The sequence below is a fragment of the Anabas testudineus genome, chromosome 21 (genome assembly GCF_900324465.2).
Source record: "Anabas testudineus chromosome 21, fAnaTes1.2, whole genome shotgun sequence".
Taxonomy (NCBI): domain Eukaryota; kingdom Metazoa; phylum Chordata; class Actinopteri; order Anabantiformes; family Anabantidae; genus Anabas; species Anabas testudineus.
Window position 1 is genome coordinate 21239246 of NC_046629.1, and position 21699 is coordinate 21260944.

Here is a 21699-nt window from a genome sequence, read left to right on the forward strand (position 1 = left end):
AACAAACTGCATTCCACTAACACTCCAATGTTGGCCAACTGTTAATAGGACAAACAGTCACGGTGCTAATGAGTACCACTGAGCAGGTAGAAGACTTAAAACAATGCAATACTGGCTGTGCACCAACTAAATTACTTCTTTTTAAATAACAAAAACCTAACCTAACATCTGTGCTGTTGGTAGACTCACAAGGTTTTATAACAGCATTATGCTAAGCACACATTCAACATAATGGAATGCTCTGAAGTTACATTCTGCTAAATGAGCTGCAGCCATCAGCATAGTGCAAAGATCCTCTGTAAGGTAAAGCAGACTGGAGTAAAACTGATTCATACACATGGTGCAAACATTGACAGTACAGGTAACGTGAATTTTCACACATGACAAAGCACATCGCTGCAGCCAGGAAATAAATAACACAACATAACATATACTTTATAGAACATGTCTCTGACCATCACACTAATTGACAAGAAGATAAAAAGTCGCTTCTTGTTAATAAAACTTCCCAAACGCAACTTTTTTTTAATGTCACTTATCTTAACTGATTCTGATCAGAGAGCAAAAACTCTTGAGTTTCACATCTCAAGGTTAATCAACTCAAAGTTCAGGGCTTGTTAAACCTGCTCAGATATGAGCGGATGTCTGTTTTGGTCATGGTGGCAACAGTTTAAAAAGACATTGGTTTTTCTTTCTTCTCTCAGCTAAGTGACACTCAAATAGAAAAGGTTAGACAATTATTGGCAGGAACATCCAACAACAGGATCAAACTAAAGGAATGACAATAGCATTTTTTTACTTTCTGACTGACATACTTGAATTATTCATTGGCCACTGTTTTAATACAATCAGGAATTACTACTGAGAGACCAACCATTGAAGTGTGAACCGGACACTGCAAAGTCAAGCTCAGACATTCATGCGTCTACAAATGCAGCGATAAAGAGAATGTAAAAAGCTGCTTTCACATGCTTCAGCCAAACATACATTCAATTACATTTAAAATAATACCAGAAATTAAAATAAGTCATGATGTTGCACTAAATGTAAGGTAAGTCGTATATACCTTAAATTACAGTAAGGAAGCTAAATCAAATTGAGACAATGTGAATCACTCGTCTCTAAACCAACAGCTCTGCAGCACATCAAAGGTGTAAAATAGAGAAAGAGATTTTCATACCTGCATACTCCTAGTCAACCATTCCAGCTCACATTAAGTGCATTTAGCAGTAGTAGGAAAATCTGTTACATGCTCTAAATTTGGAGCCCTTAAATCACCAAAGACTTTAGGTAAGACAAATAAATAAGACTTAGTCACTCCCTCTGTGTTCTAATAAGTTATTTAAAGCACTCAGTGATGTTTCTGCCATTTGCTCACAGCCACTCTGAACCAAACTCAAAACTCCTGGATGACCCTGAAGTGGTTCTCAATGGATGGGGGCTCGTCCGCGAAGTGAAGCTTTTTACTCGGACAAGCCCCATACTCCTCAAGAGTTTTAATGAAGTGTCCGTGCTCACGACCCACCCAGGCCCGCATGGGGTCACACACCTCGTAAGGGGTCACGTGGGCGTGAATCGCCACCCCGCTGGTCGCCAGCTCCTTCAGCACCTGCTTGTCTGTCACCCAGGTCTCGCTGCCCCCTGGGTGTCCGCCATCGAGCCAGTACATGGCCGAGATGCATTTAATGAAAGGAGACATCTGCGGGTCGGCACGGGCCCCGCCCAGCTCGTACACCATCTGGTTCAGCACCACGCAGCCTTTGCTGAAGCCCACCAGCATCAGTGAAAACCCTGAAGGGATGCTGTCATCGCCTCCCTGTGGCTGGAGGGGAATTTGTAGGTTTGCTCGCTCCATGCCGTGGCTCAGCAGAGCCCTGCAAATAAAACACTGTTCAGACTCGGTGCAAAAGGCAAACACATGCTTTTCTTGTTGGACAAATTCATTTAAATTTAAATTTCATCACTTTACTTACACTTACACTTACACTTTCATCGATTATTTAGCCAGTGTGCTTGTGCCGCTACATTACTTGTGTTAAGACATGAGCTAAAAAGCTGAATGTTAAATAAAAAAAACTAATATCTTTCTCTAGCTATTCAAACATGTTTTCAACTGATCAAAGCACAAAGGAAGACCAAGAAAAACCTGAGATGGCGAAAAGCTCCAAAGTTGGGTGAGTGTTCTGGCGCCCCGAACATGTTGCTCTCCACAAAGTTGTGGTAGCAGCTGAACTTGTGGAGATACATGCGGGAGGCTCTGATCACCCAGACATATCGGTCGGGGAAACGTCGGCCCAGGGTGAAGGCCACCTGCTCCAGACTCCAGGAGAGCCACTGGGCTCCCTCAGGCTGCAGAGCCATCTCCTCCTGAAAATTCTGTACAAACAACACTCACATTATTTACAGCTGCAATATAATGTTGTATCTGAGCTTATGTCCCTGATCCCCCATAATTCCAAGTGCAAATGCAAACCTATGCACCTGGGGAGACGAGATGTTTGTTGCAAGACTGCAAAAATGCATTGATGTCAAACACTGACGTCCTATTTCCATTCCTGCTAACAGCCATAGTGATTTGGACTAGAAACATCACACACATACACACACACAAACACACACACTCTCTTTGTCCTATCAATTAGTTCCATCATCAGCATCTTCTCAGTTTGCTGTGAGTGTGTGGTCCTGAACACAATGACCTCATTCATTGTATTTACATGGAAACATCAGTGTGACGCCATCCTGCACATACGATGGTCTCCTGGGAAACACCAGCACGCTGTGGGAATATTAAAACTGGTTTAGAAAGCCACCTAATGAAATGCGGATGAGGACAATGACTCAGTGGGCTGAGTGCTGAAATAAAAATGTGTAATAAACGAGGACACTTCATGAATTCTTGAAAGCAACTAAAAGAGGAAAACAAATGATGAAACGAGTGATGTTTAATCTCTCCTGTGTTTTTGCACTTGTATGATCCTCTTCAACTTTATGAAAATAAAAGAATCCTGACTCTGCTTTGCACAATCCAATATGGTTTAGCACATGCTAGAGATGACTGTACTAGGTCTATTCTTCTTCTTGCTGCACTAGTGCCTCCATGCTGAAAAATGTTTGCTTTAGGTTTCTTCAGGACAAATCATCTTCTTCATTCTTCTGCTCCTGTGACCACATCACCACTGATGTTTGGTGTCCCTGTGACATTGACTGTTCAAAGTATAAACAGCTCAGCTGATTCACAGATAAATCCAAGTCAACTCAACCTCATCAAAAAGAGACTGAAAGAAGAAATACCCCCAAAACAAACAAACGCAGGAGGCTGCAGTAAAGGCCTGAGACAGCAAATGAAAAGAAGAAACCAATGATCTGTGACTGAGCATATGGAGCCCCCCCCACACACACACACACACTCTCTACCCACTCAGAACATGCAAACTCCATCCACTTCAAATGGATCACAGGAAAATCCATCTCTTCAGGCTACCACTATACTAATGCTGTGTTATTGTTATTATGTGAGTGCACAGTGGAACTCTGGGAAATGTAGTCTGGTACTATGACTTCTTCCTGAGCTCCACGCAGCCTTGTTTACTGATGATTCATATAATAAACTTAAATTTGATATCAGCATAGTAGAACAGCCAAGTGTGACAGGGTCGACCGGTCGGACCTGCTGATTTCCATCTGAGTGATTTTGTTTAATTCCAGGTTGGTGTTACAAGTTAGTTAGTCAGAAGTCAAATCTGCTTTCCTGACTATACGACGACATGTAGGACACATTATTATTTCTGACTTTATTACCGCAGGTGTCTTTGTAAAGCCTGATCAGGACTTACAACAACTTAACTGAACTATAACGTTACACTAGGGGATTATACTGATGCACACAGAGCAGCCATCATCTTTCTGCGGACCCCCCCGGACGACCCCCGTCCCACTCACCTGAATATCCCCGTGGAAGAACACGACATGCCTGGTGCAGCCCGGCTCCTTTGCTTCTGCAGTGTCGCTCCTCGGCCGCTCTGTGTCAGGCCGCAGCAGCAGCAGGTCGTTGACGCGGCTCGGCACGGTCCCCGGCACCGCGACCAGCTTCTGCAGCCTCTGCCGCGGGCTCGCGGAGCGCACATCCCGGCTGGCTGCTACGTGCAGCCCCCGAGGCTCCGAGGATGTCGTCGCCGCTACGGAGGTCATTGCTTTGGCCACAGTTATTAAAGTGAAGCCCACCCCAACTGCTCGGGCGGCTAGCATGGAGTCTAAAATAAGAAATGATTTGGTGTTTTCTTTCTCCACGGAGTCACTCCATGCTGCTGCTGTTAGCTAGCTGCTGCTGTTAGCTAGCTGCTGCTGTTGAAGTCTACTGATGACAACTGTCTGCTAACAGCATCAATCATCCACTGCTAACGTCACAACAAGGCCCGGGAGCCGTATTATGAGGTTAGAATCGACAGACTGCTACATGCGCGTCGTCTGTGTCGCATTGTAGCAGTTTTGACATGAGACTATTTGTTTAATTGTGATAGTTTGGGCTCATTTCTCCACAACGCGGCGCTGTTCATCATCTGTCAAAACACACACACACACACACCCAGCAACTAATACTGCTGCGCATGCGCGTACACGGTTTTTTTTCTGACTTCAGAGATACATAACTAGTGGCAAGATAATGTTCACCTTTTTACTTCCGCTTTCGAGTCGGCCTGATAAAATCATCTCATGGCCGAGAGAAACAAAAACACAAAAACAAATCACACGAGATAAAATATATATTACCGACATTACATAGAAACAACAAAATTCAGCAAATTTGTACCTGTATTGAAATATATTAGATTAACCAAACACACAATATAATTCTTTTTTTTTTTTTTTATCAATTTCCATTTAAACAGAAATAGGTAATTTGTACATATATTTATATTATTTCATGGAGTGTCAGATCTAGCCCTCGTGTTTCTAGTAAAAAATAACATACGTGTAAAATTGTGTAAATTGTATTTACGTAGTCGTCGGGGGAAAAACGGTGAAAACTATTCAACGTGGCGAGTTTTAGAAAAGACGCTTGCGTGTAGGTTGGTTGTAAACAGGAGTGAACCATCTTGACCTTGGACTCTTTAGCTCCATATGCTAAAATGAGCAGCTCTACTCTGCGGTTTCAGACTAAGGTTAGTGCACATAAAGCCATGAATTGCTCTGCACGTGTAACTGCTGAAAGCTCACAGAAGTTCAATTGAACGCAAGTATGTCACGTTATACGGACTGAGATTTTAGATCCACACTGACTTGTTTGCCAGAGGAAGAGTCTAGTGATTTAGTTTACACCAGTTGGACTTTGAACGCATCTGTTTCGTTCTAGTCACAGACAACTGGTTGTTTCACAGTCAGTCTGGACTGTTTGCTATACCCTTTGGATATATTAGTATTAACAGTCCTCACCATAATATTAAACTTTGAGACTTGAAGTTCTTTACGTGCATAGAGGTGAGCAGCTCCACTAACAGTCTGTAGATGGCATCATTTACAATGAAGAGTAGACATTTGGTCATTTATGGGTTATTGTATCCATGCAGTCAGTAAAGAGCTTCTTCATCTATTGCTAAATTGACCATAATTGCACTAAAATGCAAACGTGTGGAGCACATTTTAGTAAAAGTATCTTTTACAGCTGCAGCACAAGTAGACACCAGGCTTCAAATCAGCAAAGTGACAAAGCAACGTCTTCACAGCAACATGAGCAACATGACACAGTTTGCAAACATCAGTCACCAGAAGCTGCAGGTCTTACAGTAGCTGTCTGATCAGTGCTCTTCACATTTCACCCAGTTTGTTGTTGTTGCAGAAACATGGCTGCAGGTTCCTTGGGAAAACGGCTGGTTGCTTGTCTCCTGAACGTTTCAGAGGCTCGCAGGAAAGAGCTGGTGGAGGCTGTGGCCAGAGCAGCCCTGCACAACGCTGAGGGCAAGTTGAACGTTATACCACAGCAACGGCCTGTTTCAAATTTCTAACCTATAAATAATTTTTTTAGGTAGCTATCAAGTGCGTATGCTTGCATTTGACCTTCATATGAAATGACAAAATATTTAAGATGTGATGTAACCACAGTGTCAGAATATACTTCTACAGTGTTTTGTCATTTACATTAGGAGTTAGACGGGAGGGAACCACAGTGCTGAACATCTTCAATGACCGTGACTACAACCGCTCCGTCATCACCATAGTGACGAGCATTGACTCTATCAGTAAGTATTTAATGTTTGTTTGTTTTGCTGAAACCTCACTGGGATATGAAAATGCTACGCCTTGGTGTTCCTCCTCCAAAGGGATACATGGGGTTGGGGACTGGGGTGTAACACTGCAGCTACAGGAGGGATTTAGTCTCTGTCTCTTGCTTTCCAATCCTCTAAGTGGAAAAAAAATCCTTTAATAAGCTTTGTTAGGGATTTTGACACAAAACATTCAGGATGAACATTTTTCTGACACAGATCATAGAGAAAAGTAGAATTTATCCAAAAAATGTGACGATGCAGACGGAGTTGTGGACGTTTACACTCCACCTTTACCTACAGACAAATAAATCAACACAAAAGTGCAAAATCTTTTATCTGTCTACTGCACAAAACCCCCAGCAGATCAGGAGTTTACTGTGAGAGGATGTTTGATGTCATTTTTGATGTATTGCAGAGGATGCGGTTCTGTCAGCATGTGAGAAAGCCTTTGAGCTGATCGACATGCGCGCTCACACAGGGGTCCATCCGTGTATGGGCGCCGTCGACCTCATACCCATCTACCCTCTGGGGGAGGAGGTGGGAGTGGAGGACTGTGCTAAAGAGGCTCGAGGTGAGATGTCGGTTGGGCGTGTGTGTGTTGGGGGACTCGCACACTTGATCCTACAGCTATGAGACAGTTTAGCACAATGAAAACCAATGAAATGAGCACTGAGTGTGTGGACACAGTGATGGGGGATGGTACATGCATTAGTGTTAAAATTGCAAATTTGCTTTGTAATACACAACTGCAGTCTACGTAACGTACATACACTCAGACTTTGATTTCTATTTTGAGTCTATTTCTAGACACAACAGTAGTTTAGACAGTATTAAAAACAATCCCTAATTTCCAGCTTCTATGTATTGTAAGTGTATACTGTAAAAAGCTACAGGATGATGCTGTGATGTCTTCTTTCACGTCTTGTGCTGTTAATTAGATTAACAGCTGATTTCGCAGCCATGTGTCTTGTTAATAACGAGCAGTGCCTCAGCACGTGAACTGCGTGCGCTCAGTATGCTAATCTGTGTGGTGTGATGGCAGCATAATAACTGGTACCCACTAATAATCACTATTTACGCTTGCATGCATATTTTTCCTTCTGTTTCATTTACCTCCCATCAGTCGTGTTTAAGTCTGTCACACACTTCCGGCTTTTGTGTTTCTCAATTTGCGTGCCTGCGATTGCATGTGCTCTATTTGCTGGTTAACTGACATATCTGTGTTGTTTCCCGGGCTCAGCTGTGGCTCAGGGACTCACAAAGAGAATCCAGGGCACCAGTGCCTTCCTGTTTGGCTGGGCAGACTATCCCCTCCAGCGGGGGCTGGCACAGAGGAGGAAGGAGATGGGCTGGTTCAAGAAGACGACAGACTTGCAGGCAATCAGGCCTGACGTGGGGCCACAACCGCAGAAACGATTTGGTCTCACAGGTGAGCCGGCGCTGGGAGCAAAAGCTGAACTGTACAGTACGTGCAGCGCAGTTGATGCTGCACTAGGTAAATGGTTTAAACTGAAAGAAGAGTTAGAAATTAAAGGAGTTCTGTGATGTATCCTGACCCTAGACTATTTCCCCTCTCTTCTGTGAGGTTTTCAAAGAAAATATATAATTTTATTTTACATTGTAGGGATAGGTTTCTACAATAAGATATCCACATGGTGTATTTAAGTTGAAGGAGTGATTTGTATATATGGTGTTCAGACCTACACACAAGTCTTCTGAAGCTCCACCTGATACCATCCTTTAAAACCAGCTGCTGGTGTCCTCTAACTTGTGTTGTCTGTTTATTCTGCTGTGTTTGAACCTCTTATTTGGAGTAATTCTCTGTTCCGATCTGCCTGATGTCTTGTAGGAGTCGGGGCCAGTCCGTATGTCATGAACTGCAACGTGACCATCGACACTCAGGACATCGCCATAGGCCGCAGCATCGCCTCCGCAATCAGAGGGTCAACCCCTGGCGGCCTGCCCGGGGTGCAGGTGCTGGCTTTGCCACACGAGGGCGCTGTGGAAATCACCTGTAACGTGGAAAGCGTGAAGGGGAGTCCGCCGCCTGGTCACGCGACTGCAGGCGAACCGTGGCCATCATTCAGCGTCGCAGGACACCAGTACTGTCACGCTCCAGCTTCCCTCATCGCGGCGAGGGTGGCGGAGCTGGCAGGGAGGCAGGGGGTGGGCACACAGGGCGCAGCACTGGTGGGGTTCACCCCCCTGGAGTGCAGGGGCTTAGCAGAGTTAGCATTAGCTCAAGGAAGTGCAGAGTTTTGGAAAGAGCAGCGCAGGATTCGTATGTGAAAACAAATACGTGAGCAAACCAGTAAAGGTACCTCATCTTTATTTAATGACACTTTGATTACTAGAAGCTGCTGCTAAGCCTCAATCTGTGTTAAGGCTTTGCTAACGCCCTTAGGATTTCAACAGTGACAACATCTGGTTTATAATGGTGGTGGCAGAAATGAATGGTTCATTTTGAATCACTAGTTTTCCATAAAAAGTCCATAAAAGCTACTTTTTCTATTTTCATTTCAACCGTCTCTAACTGATTTAGCTAACTCCAAATGTAATGAGCTCGAAATAAAGCAGCTGCATTGTTCTCAGGCTGCTTAAAAAAAGTTCAGATTCAAGATTCACTAAGCCCAGAAGCAAACAGTTTAAAGCTTTTGTATCAGTATTATACAGTATTATAAATTAAAATACCTCCATTTAACATAATCCCATGGATGCTGAAGTTTAAAGTACCTCAAACCAAATAAAGAGAAAGATGGAGTTGATATGATGTAATCTCCACCTAAACAAGGGCTAGTATAATTAATAAATTAATAGAAATATTACAGTAAATAATGAACTGAATAGACTGAAGGAAATACTTCTACATCCTCTTTAGCCCACCTGTCTATTCAGTGTCTTCCCAATTCGACTCTTAAGGTGGCAGAGATTTGCGTTTCTTTTCTGGACAGCCTACACAGTGAATCATCCCCTAGAGAGGACTTTGAATTTTCTTATGTGTATTTGTGTCATTTCCTGTTTTGAGCAAATCGGAATTTTGTGTTTACAAATGAGTCTTTTCCTGTCATTTCCCACCATCAGCCTTACCATGCACGGCTCTGTGGGAGACTCTCCATCTGTGGACAGACTCTTCTTCGAGAAACATCCAGCGCGTTGGCAGGGTTTCCATGAACATGTTACTGTGAAACTCGCCAACTTGTACAACCCAGTTAGTATTTGTATGACTGTTTACCATTTGGTTTGTTGATTTTCTTGTCAATTCCCCACGTTGCTATAAGCCCATGATGCACAAGATTAACCATTTAATAACATTGAGGCAAATTTGGACATAGGTCAGGAATTTACTGGGGCGAGATGATTCCACTCATTTCTTACATAAGGCGAGTCGAGTAAATTGAATAGCAGCACATTCATGGAGTAGGAAAGTATGGATTTAGATCGATAGGAAATAATAACTCAGATTATATGGGTGTAGCATAAAGGCTGTGTCAGAGTGAGTTTTAAAAGCCACAAAAAGCTTTATAATATGTTTAATTTATGACATATGTAAAATAAACAAGTGATTTCAGAGCTGGTAACTGCTTAATCTGCATACAGAAAGTGGGTGTTAATCTGTTAAGCTTTACACACAAACCAAGGTAGTATGAACCATGAAATCTTCCAGTGAGACTGGTGTGCTTAACCATCTGAATTTATCGTCCTTTCGTTATGTTCTGTCATTTTTCTTTCTTTTTTCTGCGTTTTACGTTACGTAAGGTCGCCTTTTGAGATTGGATAAGCTGCGTGAACATTCACCTCTTTGTACGGCATCCAGCTGAGGCTCTTAGTCGCACAAGCAACGCAGCCAGCTGCCGTGCAGTTTCATTTCATGCCTCCATACATGACACAGACATACACACACATCCTTCCTCTCTTCTCTCTGCCGTCTTCCTCTCTCCTGCATCTAGACACGCATGCATTTACTCTATGGATGGCACACACACAGACACATTCACACATACACTCAGCCTGCCGGGCTTGGGAGCATCAAGGCCTAATCTAGGTCACAGTGTAAGCCCAGAGGTATCCTGGTCTGCACACACACACACACACACACACAAAATTGGCAAGTAAAATCACGCGTCTAGCATATAAAATCTTTTTTGATTCAACAAATTTTCCATCCGCTAACAGTGAAAAGATATTCATTTGGACATCAGACACACCTCACATTCCAGGAAACTGAAGGCTATAAATAAAATTGGTGAATGTCACGTTTTCCAAAAAATCCCACCCCTGTTTTCATCTCCTTCCCCTCCCTCCCAAATAATCTCATTGGTCATGTGATTCAGTGTGGTGGACTCTTCTGATTGTCACAAGACCTTCATTTCCTTGATCGTGTGCACTTTGTGATCCTTCTGCAGGAATTAACATCCATTAAAAAGACACTTTCCCACTGATGCTACATCTGTGTTTTGAGAGTAATCTGCTTTAAATGAATATATGCATCTTCCTGCATGTTGCAGTTGCAGTTTGCATTCGTCCTTGCAGCAAAAAACACCATAGGATCCTTTTGATATGACTTAGCCTGACAGTGTATCATCTCAGATGCAACCATGTGTCACAGCACAGAAATAGAGGAGCTTATTTCCTTACATCAGTCTCCAGCCTTCTATAAATATTCCAAAGCTCTCTGTTCTCGCTCTCCCTCCCTTCCTTTTTGTCTTCCTTGCTGCTTTCTCTGTTCCACCCCTCCCTCCCTTTCCTTTTCTCTCCCCTCTCTCTGTTTGTCCATTTTCTTTCCTACACACTCTCTGCCTCCCACATCTTTCCTTTTCTCTGTGCTGCTGTGGTGTAATGTAGAGAGATGTGCCTCTTGTCTGTCTAGAAAGCGGCAGTAGTGTTAAATGGGAACAAAAACGCTGTTGTGTTGCGTATCGTGTCTGAGCCAGTAGGGTTTGTTTATTCCCCTCTGTCAGTCACGCGAGGCTATTTAGTGAGATGAGTGCAGTGTGATGGTGATTTTATCATATCACATTTAGAAATCACCCCCCTCTTCCCTTTCTTAATTTACTACCACACAGATTTCCACCAGTCAGCTACAGTGTGATGGTTAATCACAGTCATTCATCTCGTCTACAGCTGCCCAGACAGTTGAATCAAAAATAGGCTCATTTACAAGAAAAAGAGGCCAATCTGATCTAATCGAAAGGCAACTTATACTTAGATGCTGCTGTTGCCAAAATGTGAACGTACAGTGCCATCCTTCCTAACCTATCAGTGTGGGAAGTAAGCGTGCCACCTATGAAGTCAGCAGTCCCCAACCCCCACCCTGAACACATGTTCAACATCCTCTGGGCACAGGCTGAGCAGAGCACTGAGACGCAGCTGAGAATTAGAGAGATAGAGAGGGAGAGTAGTGAGGTGGAAATATGGTTGAGCATCAGAGAAAGACAGAAATAGAGCGATAAAGCAGTGAATCAGGCAGCGGCAGAGAGGGGAGGAGGACAAACAGACACTGTCTTTTACTGAGGTGCTGATGCTTGCTGCAGACAGGGTTGTTTTTTTGCGGCAGAAGGTTCTCGTTGTGGCGTGTATGTGAGAACCTCATGGATTTGCTCTGAGTTTTGCTTTGAGTCTCAGTGGAATACATTGCATCTAGTGGCAAAACAGCTGCAGACGGAAGGATGTGACCGTGGCTGGATGCTAGGAATCCATGTGGGCCCGTGACGTCTGCACTCCCCTCTGTGGCTACCTTCTTCCCCATAAGGATGACTCCGGCGGCACTGACCCAGATTGTGGAGTCGTGGCTCTTGACTGTGGGCTGCTCCTCGGTCGCTCTGTATATGTGATGCGGACGAGGCGTGCTCCACCGCTCAGCCCTTTGCTTCTGCTGACATCTGTTTCCGTGGATACACACAGCAACCGGTAAGGGTGAGGATGCACTGCTCTGACCTGTACGCTTAAATGTCAAGCTGATATGTTGTGTTTGTGTGTGTGTGTGTGTGTGTGTGTGTGTGTGTGCGTGTGTGTGCGCGCCTGCGTGTGTGCGTGCCGGTGTATTGCACGAATACATTACAAAGCTCTACAACCATGTAGATACAATGTCTGTTTTCTACACACGTGCCTACAGAATAATAAGGATTGTCGTTTTAGAGGCTTCACAGCCTACCATAGCGTGGCTGTGATGATGAACTGAATGCCATATTGTATGTATGCACTATGCAGAATAGCTCCATGTATAATGTATGACCTGGGAGATATCATGGGAGCAACAAGTAACTGTGCTTCACCCAAAGTACCTAAGGAAAGTAGGCTAGGATGACACAGACAGAGAAAATGCATAAATTATGTATTTAAGTCTTCTTGGTTTCTGAAAGCATTTGCCTTTAGTCTGCTTTGAGGAAACGATGCACTAGCCTTTTGTTACTTCACAGGAAAGATACATATTTTACAGATTTTTTATTCAGCATGATTTCAACTGAACCTGTCCATTAAAGACTCCACCAAACAAGTCAGTTCCACCTCAGTCTGGTCAGTGCACTGCAGTTCATTTCAGTTTTATTGGATTTCCTTCAGCACCCTTTAATAACAGTTAATAACATGCATCACAGGTTAGTTTTCTACCACTAAATAAAGTAATGGCCGTCACTTCAATGGAGGTCAGACAATAAAGTCAGACACAGGTCAGTAGGTTAGCAAAGGGCAAAGCTGCCTCATTTCATGTATTAATTACCCATCTTGTATCATGGTCAGGGTACAACACTGATTTCAGGAAAACCTATTTTATATAACCATTATCCCATTTGACTGAAGGTAAGCCTGCTTTATATTGTATTGCTCAGTATCTTGTGAATATTTTGCTGCTGATTGGACCGAGTTATGCTAGAAAAGATCCCGTTTTCAGGGTGTGCTGTCCAATCCAGGCAGGGACCTTGAAGTTTTGAACTGACAGTCAAAGGATATAGTTTTAAAAATGGAGTGCATGTTTTCTGGCAGGTTCACCTGAATGACACTGCACGTAGTTGGCTACATAGAAAGTGAAAGACAAGAAGGAGATCTAGTGAGAGAAGCTCAAGCCCTGGCTCCTTCTCACCTCCAGGCAGCTGGCCAATCACCACATGAATTTTGTGCAAATGTCGGTCGGTTTATTAAGCTGCTAAAGCATTTTTTTCCCTTCATATTTTTGTACACATGGCACATTGTGGAAAGAAAAAGCATGTAAACCTTTTGGAATTATATGGTTTTGTGTATTAAGTTGTCATAAAACATAATCTATAATGTGCCTAAAATAATAACACAAATTAAATTCTGATCTTTCATGTTTTTATTGAGAACAACCATAAAAACCTCATAGTGCTAGTGGAAGAAGTATGTGAATAATAAGCTCAAAAAAGCTAATTGGATCAATCTACAAAGAGAGATGCTTTGGGACTGTGGCTACTTTACCAAGAAGTGGACGACCAGTTAAAATGACCCAAGAGTACAACAAACACTCTTTAATGAGGTGAAGAAACAACCCAGAGAGACAGCCAAAGATTTGAAGGCATCACTGGCTAACATCTGTGTTCATGAGTCCACAGTAGGTAAAACACTAAACAAGCAGCGGGTTTATGGCAGGACACTATGAAGGAAGCTGCTGCTTAATAAAAAGAACATTTCTGCATGTAGCACATTGACACTCCACAAATGGCAAAATGTTTTTTTGGTGATGAAGCTCAGATTTAATTATTTGGAAAGAACACACAGCACCTCATCTGGCATAAAAAGGTCTCTGCATATCATCATGAAAACATCATTCCAATTGTAAAATATGGTGGAGGAAACATCATGATTTGGGGCCTGCATCAGGGCTTAACCAGCTTGTAGTGATTGAAAGGAAGATGAATTCCTAAAGTGTATGAAAAATGTATTCAGGATAAAGTGAGAATGTCAGTAAATCAGCTGAAACTCTGTGTGTGGGTGATGCTACAGGACAATGACTAAAATCACACAACAGAATGACTTCAGAAAAACTAAATCTGCCTTTTGGAGTGGCCAAGTCAGAGTCCAGACCCAACTCAATAGAGATGCTATGCAAATTTAAGAGAGCCACACACAGAGCTAAAACAGTTCTGCAGGAAGAATGGACCAAAATTCCTCCTGAACAATGTGCAGATCTGATCCACAGCTACAGGAAGGACCTGGTTGAAGTTACTGCTGCTAAGGGGGGTCGACCAGTATTTAATTTCAAGTATTTCAATAAAGACATGAAAGATCAGAATTTGTTATGTTATGTTGTTATTATTTTAGACACATTATATTTCTTAATGCTCTTGACTTAGATGAAGATCTGATCACATTTTATGACAAATTAATGCAGAAAACCATGAAATTCTAAAGGGTGTACATATGTTATGGATTTGATATAAAACTTACATCGGATGTGGACAGATAAATGCCCAACTGTGCTGTATAATAAAGTGAAGTGATTTAATACTTGTCCAAATATCTATGTTGGTGTTGTAAGTAAATACTACAACAAATAAAGTGATATTTACTATCTTTATTATGGTACCACAAATGTCTTAAGGCTGCTGTCATTCTGTAGGCTGCAAAGCACGGTGTTTCACTGCATTTTCTAAACTCACCAAGAGCATGGCGTGAGCTGTTTAGTTGCAAAAAGAGTAACAGTTGCAATGTAGTTTGATGTCTCATCCTCTTGTGTGCTGCAAGACATTGGCTGCAGAATGTTTGTGTGGGCGTAGTGCTAGTGACAGTTGTAGTAACAGCAGCGGTTCCAGTGGTTGACAATCGTACCAGACTGATTATCCATTCACGGTGATGTAGCTTTTTAGTGCAACAGAAAACCGCAGCAGAAAGAGTTAACAAGAGATGTGGCTAAACAACAGAGCTGAAGCAACTGAAGTGACAGCTGTGAATTTCAGTGAAAAAAAAAACAACAAGTGAACAACTAGGCCCTGTCCCTCGTGGCAAAAAAAAAAAAAAAAAAAAAAATCACCACACAGGCTTAGACTTGCCTCACAAATGTAACTGCTCCACTGATATGACAATCAGCTTGAAGAATAAGAGTTTGTTAAATCTCACAGTGCTGCATCGCTTACTACAGAACGAGTGAAACTACTTCAGCCAGCTTCCAGCCTCGCTTATCTCATTGTGTCCTGTGATGCGCTGAAATGAATTGCCTCATTCAGCAGTAGAAAACATCTGAAGAGTATTATTGTGGCAACACGGCTGACCGGACCTCAATGTAAAAAGGAGTAGTGTACAGTAGCTTAGGGCAAGGGGATAACCATTGTCTGTTGCTGCATCTATTTCATGTTTGGTGCATTGAAGCAGATAGTCTAATGCGTTCGATTGGGAGACTGGATGAGGCCATTGTGCAGCCGCATAAATGGGGTCAGCTGAAGCCTAAAGGTTGAAGAAAGGTACTGGTCAGGAAAATGTAGTAAGTGAGTAGTGCTCTTTTTCAGTGGTGGAAATCTTCAAGCAATAATATTTGTGAAATGAACATAAAATCAAGTTTACAGACTAATTAGCTCATCATTCTGCACATTTACAGTACGTTCTAAACCACTCTTTCTAAATGGCAGCCATTTCAATAAGAAAAAAAAATCTAATACAGTTACAGCCCTGAAAATAAATAATTAAATAAACTGCAAATTAGCTAAAGCATAAAGAAACTAAACCTAAAGCTGTTTCCAAATTCAACACTAACTGCAGCTTTTAATGACTACTGGAGTCTCTGAATAACATGCCTCATAGGACACACACTGTATTTGTGCATCAAGTAAAGTGAAACAAGTAGATTAGTTACACCAGTTGTGTTTGAGATAGATGATCTCAAATAGCTGAACTGGCTGCCGTTCATAGAGTGTCACGTTTGATTGCATGTTAAAAATATGGTCAAAGTCAAAGGAGTTGACAAAGTCAAAGTCAGGAGATCATTGCCTTTCACAAACAAGGAAAAGGATAAACACATTTAGCAGAGGTATTGAATTTTCTTGTGGTAAGCTCAAAGAGAAAGGAACAGTGACTTCACCCCTTGGATGTGACAGAAAACGGAGGCTATCAACGATTTGATATCCTCCACCTGCTGAGGAGGTTTGACTTTGTACAATAAGGTGCTTACTAAGCTAAAATGTACACCACTACTGACCCAAAAGCACATGAAAGGTTGGCCCCAGCAAACCCCAAAAAACTAAATCAAACAAAAAAACCACAGAAGTTTTGGGATTCTGGTCTGTGGAGCGATGAAACAAACAAAGCTTTTGGCTGCATGCAACAAAAATATGTCTGGAGGAAGGAGAATGAAGCATATGTCATGTTGCAGGAGGTCATAACAACAAAACGGTGCTCTTCTACAGTAAGAACTGGAAACGCTTGTCATGAGGGGGTAGTATAATTTAGAGACTGCAGTTGTCATTAAATGTTGTATTTTGTGTTAAATTTGAAGGAACCACAAAACATTGTAAACTTGATTCCCCTATTAGCTTGTATTAACTAGACATTACCACACTGTTACCAGGATGTAATGTTACAGTCTCCAGCGCTGAAAGGAGAGGAGAGTAGGTTTCTGACAGGAAATTCAGATTTGTTCTGTGTAGGTTTCACATGCAGATGGTTGATTTGATTTTTAGCATATTAACGTTATATAAAGAAGCAAAGAGTGAACATGTTCGATTAGTGGATGGAGCATAGCAGGTAATAAAGGGACTGAAAGAGGCTGAAACAAACAGTGCTGAATAAACAGCAGTCGTGACAGAGCATGTTTGCCTCGCAGAACCATTCTCCAAATAAATAAAAGTTCAAATTAAAAACCAAATGTGTAATAAATAGCTCTTCGTCAAAGATCACACTCGACTGCTTATAAATTTGCTGCAGAATAGAGACTGAGTTCAGAAACGAGTCTGGAAGAGACAGAATGGTAACAGCATTAGAACCTTTGCAACTTCAAGGACGCCTAAAAAAAAAAAGCTTTGTGCTAAATATATCTCAACCAAGGACTATTTATGGATTGTTAGGAGAGAGGGCTGCATAAAATTTCCATGTTTACTGGATCATTTAGAAGCCTCTTAATACTGGCCTGCATTAGATTAGTTCATCAGTGATTGTGAATTAGTTTGTAAGTTTATTACCTGTATTGCTTATTTTATTGATTCTTTTGATTTTCTGGACATTTGAGTATTTCTCAGATTTAAGACGAGTGTAAGGGATTTGTTTGAAAGTATTCTCTCACTTTACTGGCTCATGTAGACCGATCCGTCTACACAACCGTCTTCATAACAGTCACAGTTCTTTGAAGGAAATGTATGAAAATTCTAGGTTGTAAACATAGCTTATTTAATACCTAGAGATGTTTCTTCTCGCTCTCATGTACTCTGTGCAAGTTGTCAGCGTTACCAGCTTGAGTTTGATGTCTAAGTGCATCCACAGTTCTCTTTTAAATCTACATTTCCTCCTCCCCTCTTTTCCCAGTGTGAGTTGTACTGTACAGTCACAGGACTGGCTCGCCGCTATATCAGCAGGATGTGATTTGGGAGAGAAGTATGTCTTCATTAAATACCCAGGGGGCAAAGTCTCAGCAAGGCCCTGGCCTAATTCATTCAAACATCAATGCCAGAGGCTGAACTGCTGCCTTGATTATACTAATTTACCCTCCCACCCAAAAGGAAGACATGTAATTACACTATTTACATTGGAGTGCTTTCCCCTATCTGCTGGCTTGGTTTTTCTTCTTCATGGCACTACTGTGATTGAAAAGTACAATAAATGTAATGGATTGAGAAAACATGAAGAGCTACTACAGTACATTGGGATATGTAGACACAGTAATCGGAGCAGAAAAACATCATCCAATGTGAGTACAGTAGCCAGATGATCCTGCTGACTACTGGTTTAAGCAGGTGGTTAACCTGTGATGGATTACACGTGGTCTCTCTTTGCTCAGAATATCTAAATATAAAATAATCAGACCTCAGAGCTTTATCTCATGCCTAGTCAAAACGTACACTCAAGCAAACTTAAAGGAACTGATGGACATGGATGACTATTGTCTGTCCAACTAATAGTTATTAACTATTGGTTGTGCTGATCTCAAATGTTAGTTTCACAAATATAAATGCCTAATTCATATTTGTCTGGCCCAAAAAAGACAGCCATGATTGTGGATCCTGTTTATATTTGACTCCTTCTTTGCATGATCACAGACAGTGATTCTTTGAAGTTTTCCTAAGCTGTCTGATGGCCTGAAGATCAGGGGCATCCAGGATTGTGTTTCGGACTGGTACCTTTTGATCATATTATGCTCTGAAGATGATTATGTAGGTGATATATTTATAGTGAGGGACATTATTCTGAAATTGTTTCACAATTTGTAGACAAAACGTTTCATAGTCTCTCATATCTCTGAGAGACTGTGACTCTCTAAGATGCTCTTTTTTAAACCCATCATCACCCAGCCATTCACTGACCTGCAAATGAAGCTAATTAGTTGCAAAATGTTCTTCGAACTCTTCCTTGTTAGTGCCACTTACATTTCCACCATTTTGTTGTCTCAAATCTTGAGACATGTTGCTACCATCACCACAAATCAATTTCAAAATGACCTGTCTAAAGTTTTGAATTAAAATTTGTCAGAGGAAATTATTTCAATCAATTCTGTGATAGCCGGGCCAGACAGTGCAGTGTGTATCCCGCCTCTACTCCTATGACAGCTGGAAATGGCTCCTGTACCCCTGTGACCCTCAAAATGAAAAGCAGTTAGAATAATGGATGGATAGAACAATTTTGATTGGAACTGCTAATGTGATGCTTTTCTTTTTTGGAAATCAATTACTTTTGTGTCGCTCCTAATTAAGTCTATTGTCCAGCTAATATTAAGTTTCAGATAGTCGTCTTCACACCTGTCAGGCCTGCACTATTTTCTTTGAAGGCCACAGTATTATATTTTATATTCTTGGTGAGATTAATTTGCTTACTAAGCAAGAATTCCTTGTCACACTTAGGAAAAGCACAAATGTAATAATAAGCAGTGACTTTTCTTCTTTTATGCGTGTGTCACACTGTCATGTCTTAGTGGGACAGTGGCTTCTGTTTTCATTTGGATTTTATGCCCTTTTGGACTAGTACACATCTTCATTTCAGTTGTATATGTTGCTTTATTTACTTGAGAGCAAACATACACACATACACATCAATGGAAATTGTAGGCTTTGCTTTTTAAATGTGGAAACAGAACCGTGAACATATCTGAGGAGGTGGAGCTCCAAACCAGATCTGCACACTCTGAGAAATGAGACACCTACGGTGCACTGTGAGCAGAATTGTACTGTCTTTCAGATAATGGTGGTAAAAAAACAGGAAAACTGAGAAACAGAAAATTTTTCAATATAAATTATAAAAATAATGCAAACATACAGTTTCAATTGTTACTGTGTATTCATAAGAAAAGTACTATCCTCATTCAGCATTTCAGAATCTAGCCTAAAATTCTTCTCTCTAAAGGCTTTGAGTGAGTGTTTCTTTTACCATATAGAATATGATGAGTAAGGCCTGAATATCACATGCCTTCATTTCAAATGCAGACCTATCATGTGATTCCGCTGAGTAAGCCAACTCCAGCGAGCGAGCTGTGGCACAGGCTGGCACATTCTCCCCATTTCCTCTCCGTCTCCCTGTCAGAGAGGTTCATGGAAACACAGTGATACAGAAACAAATATCTCAGAATGAACAGAAATGCACGGGAGGAAGCAGGTGTTCAATTCAGCTGATGCAAGAAAGATCTCTGAGAAAAATGAAAGAAGAGCTCCATCTGCTGACCAAAGGCAGACAAACACCTAAGTTGCTGCACAAGGCTGCTCCTGTGTCTTTAAAGAGGAGAATATGTATAAGCAGTCATTCTGAAGACATAACTAGTACCTAATACCTACTGTATATATGGGGGAAAAGACTGGCTGACTGTCACCATTTATTTATTTATTTATTTTGCTGCAGCCAGATCAAGGGAGCTGAATGTCACTGATGACCCAACCCTGCCCACTAGGCTTCTGCAAAAAGAAAGGTCTGTCAAGGCAAAGGGTCGTCATAACATTTTGACTTGTCGGAGCAGGAAAATCATGGGTGTTAGTCACAATGACATGGTTCGATTCTATTGAGATATATCACTGGGAACGACAATGGTGGAGTTAATGAAACACCTTGACTGGAAAGCAGTCATGCTTAAACTTTTTCTCATGCATGAGAAACTATGTTTTAACTAAGGGTGACTGTCAAAAGAGGCAGCGTTTTAACAGTTTAATCTTAAAACGAAGCTACTGATTTGCATATTAATAAGCAACAGAACAGGAGGCATATCAAATTTATGATTTAAAAAAAACTTTCATTAGTTAAATGTACTGTAAAATTATTAAGTATGTTTGTAATACATATTTATCATATTATGAATAATATTAATTTAGGATAGTTTTATGAGTAAGAAAAACTGAGGTGACTAAATGTGAGTAGTAAATCTGAACTAATCAGCCCTCAGACTGACAGTGGCTGCTGGCAGATTGCCTTGCAGTAAAGAGTCAGTTCGCCCTCGTTGCCCTGCTTAAATCATGCTGTAGTAAAATCAGTATTAACAAATCTGGGGCTGCTCCCAGCGACTTCATTAAATTAAAAGTATATTGAGGTTGGATCTGAATTCAGTTTTAACCTGCAAAATGGTTTCTTCAAGGGTGGAGTAGTTGGTAACTTAATTGGTATATATGTTTTCAAAGTAGCATCTCCAACAATGTCCCAGAAGCAGCTTGTGGGCTTGTTCATGTTTTGAAGTGGAAGCCTGTCTGGTCCAATCCCAATTAAGAGCTACTGAACCACTAATTGCTAAAAACTGAAATGCTGTTATGTTTGACAGGTCACACACAGTGCAGCTGCTGACCCCTACAGTTATTACAGTAAAACACACCCACAATGGGCAGTCAGGACTGCAACGTGAAGGCTTGGAAGAGCTGTTTGGGTGGCAGAGGGAGAACCAATGTTAGGCTGCTAGTTGTAATATTGGAGCTGATCAGTGAATACCAACAGAGGATTTGTACAGTACTGTAAAGTAGTTTTACCATCTCTGTACTAGCATTTAGTCTTTAACACAGAACATAGTATCTCAGCCTGTGTTATAAATACATTTATTCAAGGGTCTGGGTCATCATGGGTACGATACTAAGCATCAGTGAGAAAAGACTTCCTCAAACTTCGCTCTCCAAAAGAGCGAAAGACACTAAATCAACATAAGACAATACTTTGTAGTAATGTGCAAACACCACTGGATGGCAGTACATCCTTACCATGTTTCTCAAATTTAGCTCTTTTTACTGCAAAAACCCAAATACCCTAAAGGACTGAAAATGTTGGCAAGAAGTCTAAGAATATAATTTCATTTGGACTACTGTTGGCGTTTTGTCCCAGACTTGGCCTC

The 21699-nt window shown here is 41.5% G+C and overlaps 3 protein-coding genes across 11 annotated transcripts in view; 2 read left to right on the forward strand and 1 right to left on the reverse strand.

The window, feature by feature from the left end:
• Nucleotides 1–41: 41 nt before the first annotated feature.
• c21h2orf69 (chromosome 21 C2orf69 homolog) lies at nt 42–4278 on the reverse strand. Its single transcript, XM_026376172.1, has 3 exons — nt 3943–4278; nt 2147–2376; nt 42–1874 (listed from the first exon to the last, which is right to left on the reverse strand). Exons 1-3 carry the CDS (start codon nt 4246–4248, stop codon nt 1397–1399), a joined length of 1014 nt encoding a protein of 337 aa, XP_026231957.1. The 5' UTR covers nt 4249–4278; the 3' UTR covers nt 42–1396.
• A 66-nt stretch (nt 4279–4344) lies between these two features.
• On the forward strand, nt 4345–10707 carry ftcdnl1 (formiminotransferase cyclodeaminase N-terminal like 1). Of its 4 annotated transcripts, XM_026376174.1 has the most exons (7): nt 4345–4434; nt 5837–5955; nt 6141–6236; nt 6679–6834; nt 7504–7692; nt 8113–8580; nt 9345–10707. In XM_026376174.1, exons 1-6 carry the CDS (start codon nt 4430–4432, stop codon nt 8550–8552), a joined length of 1005 nt encoding a protein of 334 aa, XP_026231959.1. In that variant the 5' UTR covers nt 4345–4429; the 3' UTR covers nt 8553–8580; nt 9345–10707. The 4 variants fall into 4 exon arrangements, with proteins under 4 accessions (XP_026231959.1, XP_026231958.1, XP_026231962.1 ...); XM_026376173.1 differs by having other exon boundaries at nt 8113–10707; XM_026376177.1 differs by lacking the exon at nt 4345–4434 and adding an exon at nt 4893–5237 and having other exon boundaries at nt 8113–10707.
• Nucleotides 9424–21699, forward strand: part of LOC113172984 (nck-associated protein 5-like) — a 69550-nt gene continuing 57274 nt past the window's right edge. For 5 of the 6 annotated variants that reach the window (XR_003299800.1, XM_026376168.1, XM_026376166.1 and 2 more), the window contains exon 1: nt 10795–12170. The gene's annotated coding sequence lies outside the window, so the exon portion shown is untranslated. Of the gene's footprint in view, nt 9472–10794; nt 12171–21699 lie in introns of those variants that run through there. The other variant, XM_026376165.1, reaches the window with a different exon arrangement.

Excerpts from the sequence above, each read along its gene's own strand:
- c21h2orf69 (XM_026376172.1), bottom strand. The coding sequence starts at position 4,248 with ATGCTAGCCGCCCGAGCAGTTGGGGTGGGCTTCACTTTAATAACTGTG. Across the intron at positions 2,377-3,942 it reads TCTTCCACGGGGATATTCAG|AATTTTCAGGAGGAGATGGC; the intron begins GTGAGTGGGACG and ends TTGTTTGTACAG. Across the intron at positions 1,875-2,146 it reads GGAGCTTTTCGCCATCTCAG|GGCTCTGCTGAGCCACGGCA; the intron begins GTTTTTCTTGGT and ends TTTTATTTGCAG.
- ftcdnl1 (XM_026376173.1), top strand. Across the intron at positions 6,835-7,503 it reads CTGTGCTAAAGAGGCTCGAG|CTGTGGCTCAGGGACTCACA; the intron begins GTGAGATGTCGG and ends TCCCGGGCTCAG. Across the intron at positions 7,693-8,112 it reads GAAACGATTTGGTCTCACAG|GAGTCGGGGCCAGTCCGTAT; the intron begins GTGAGCCGGCGC and ends GATGTCTTGTAG.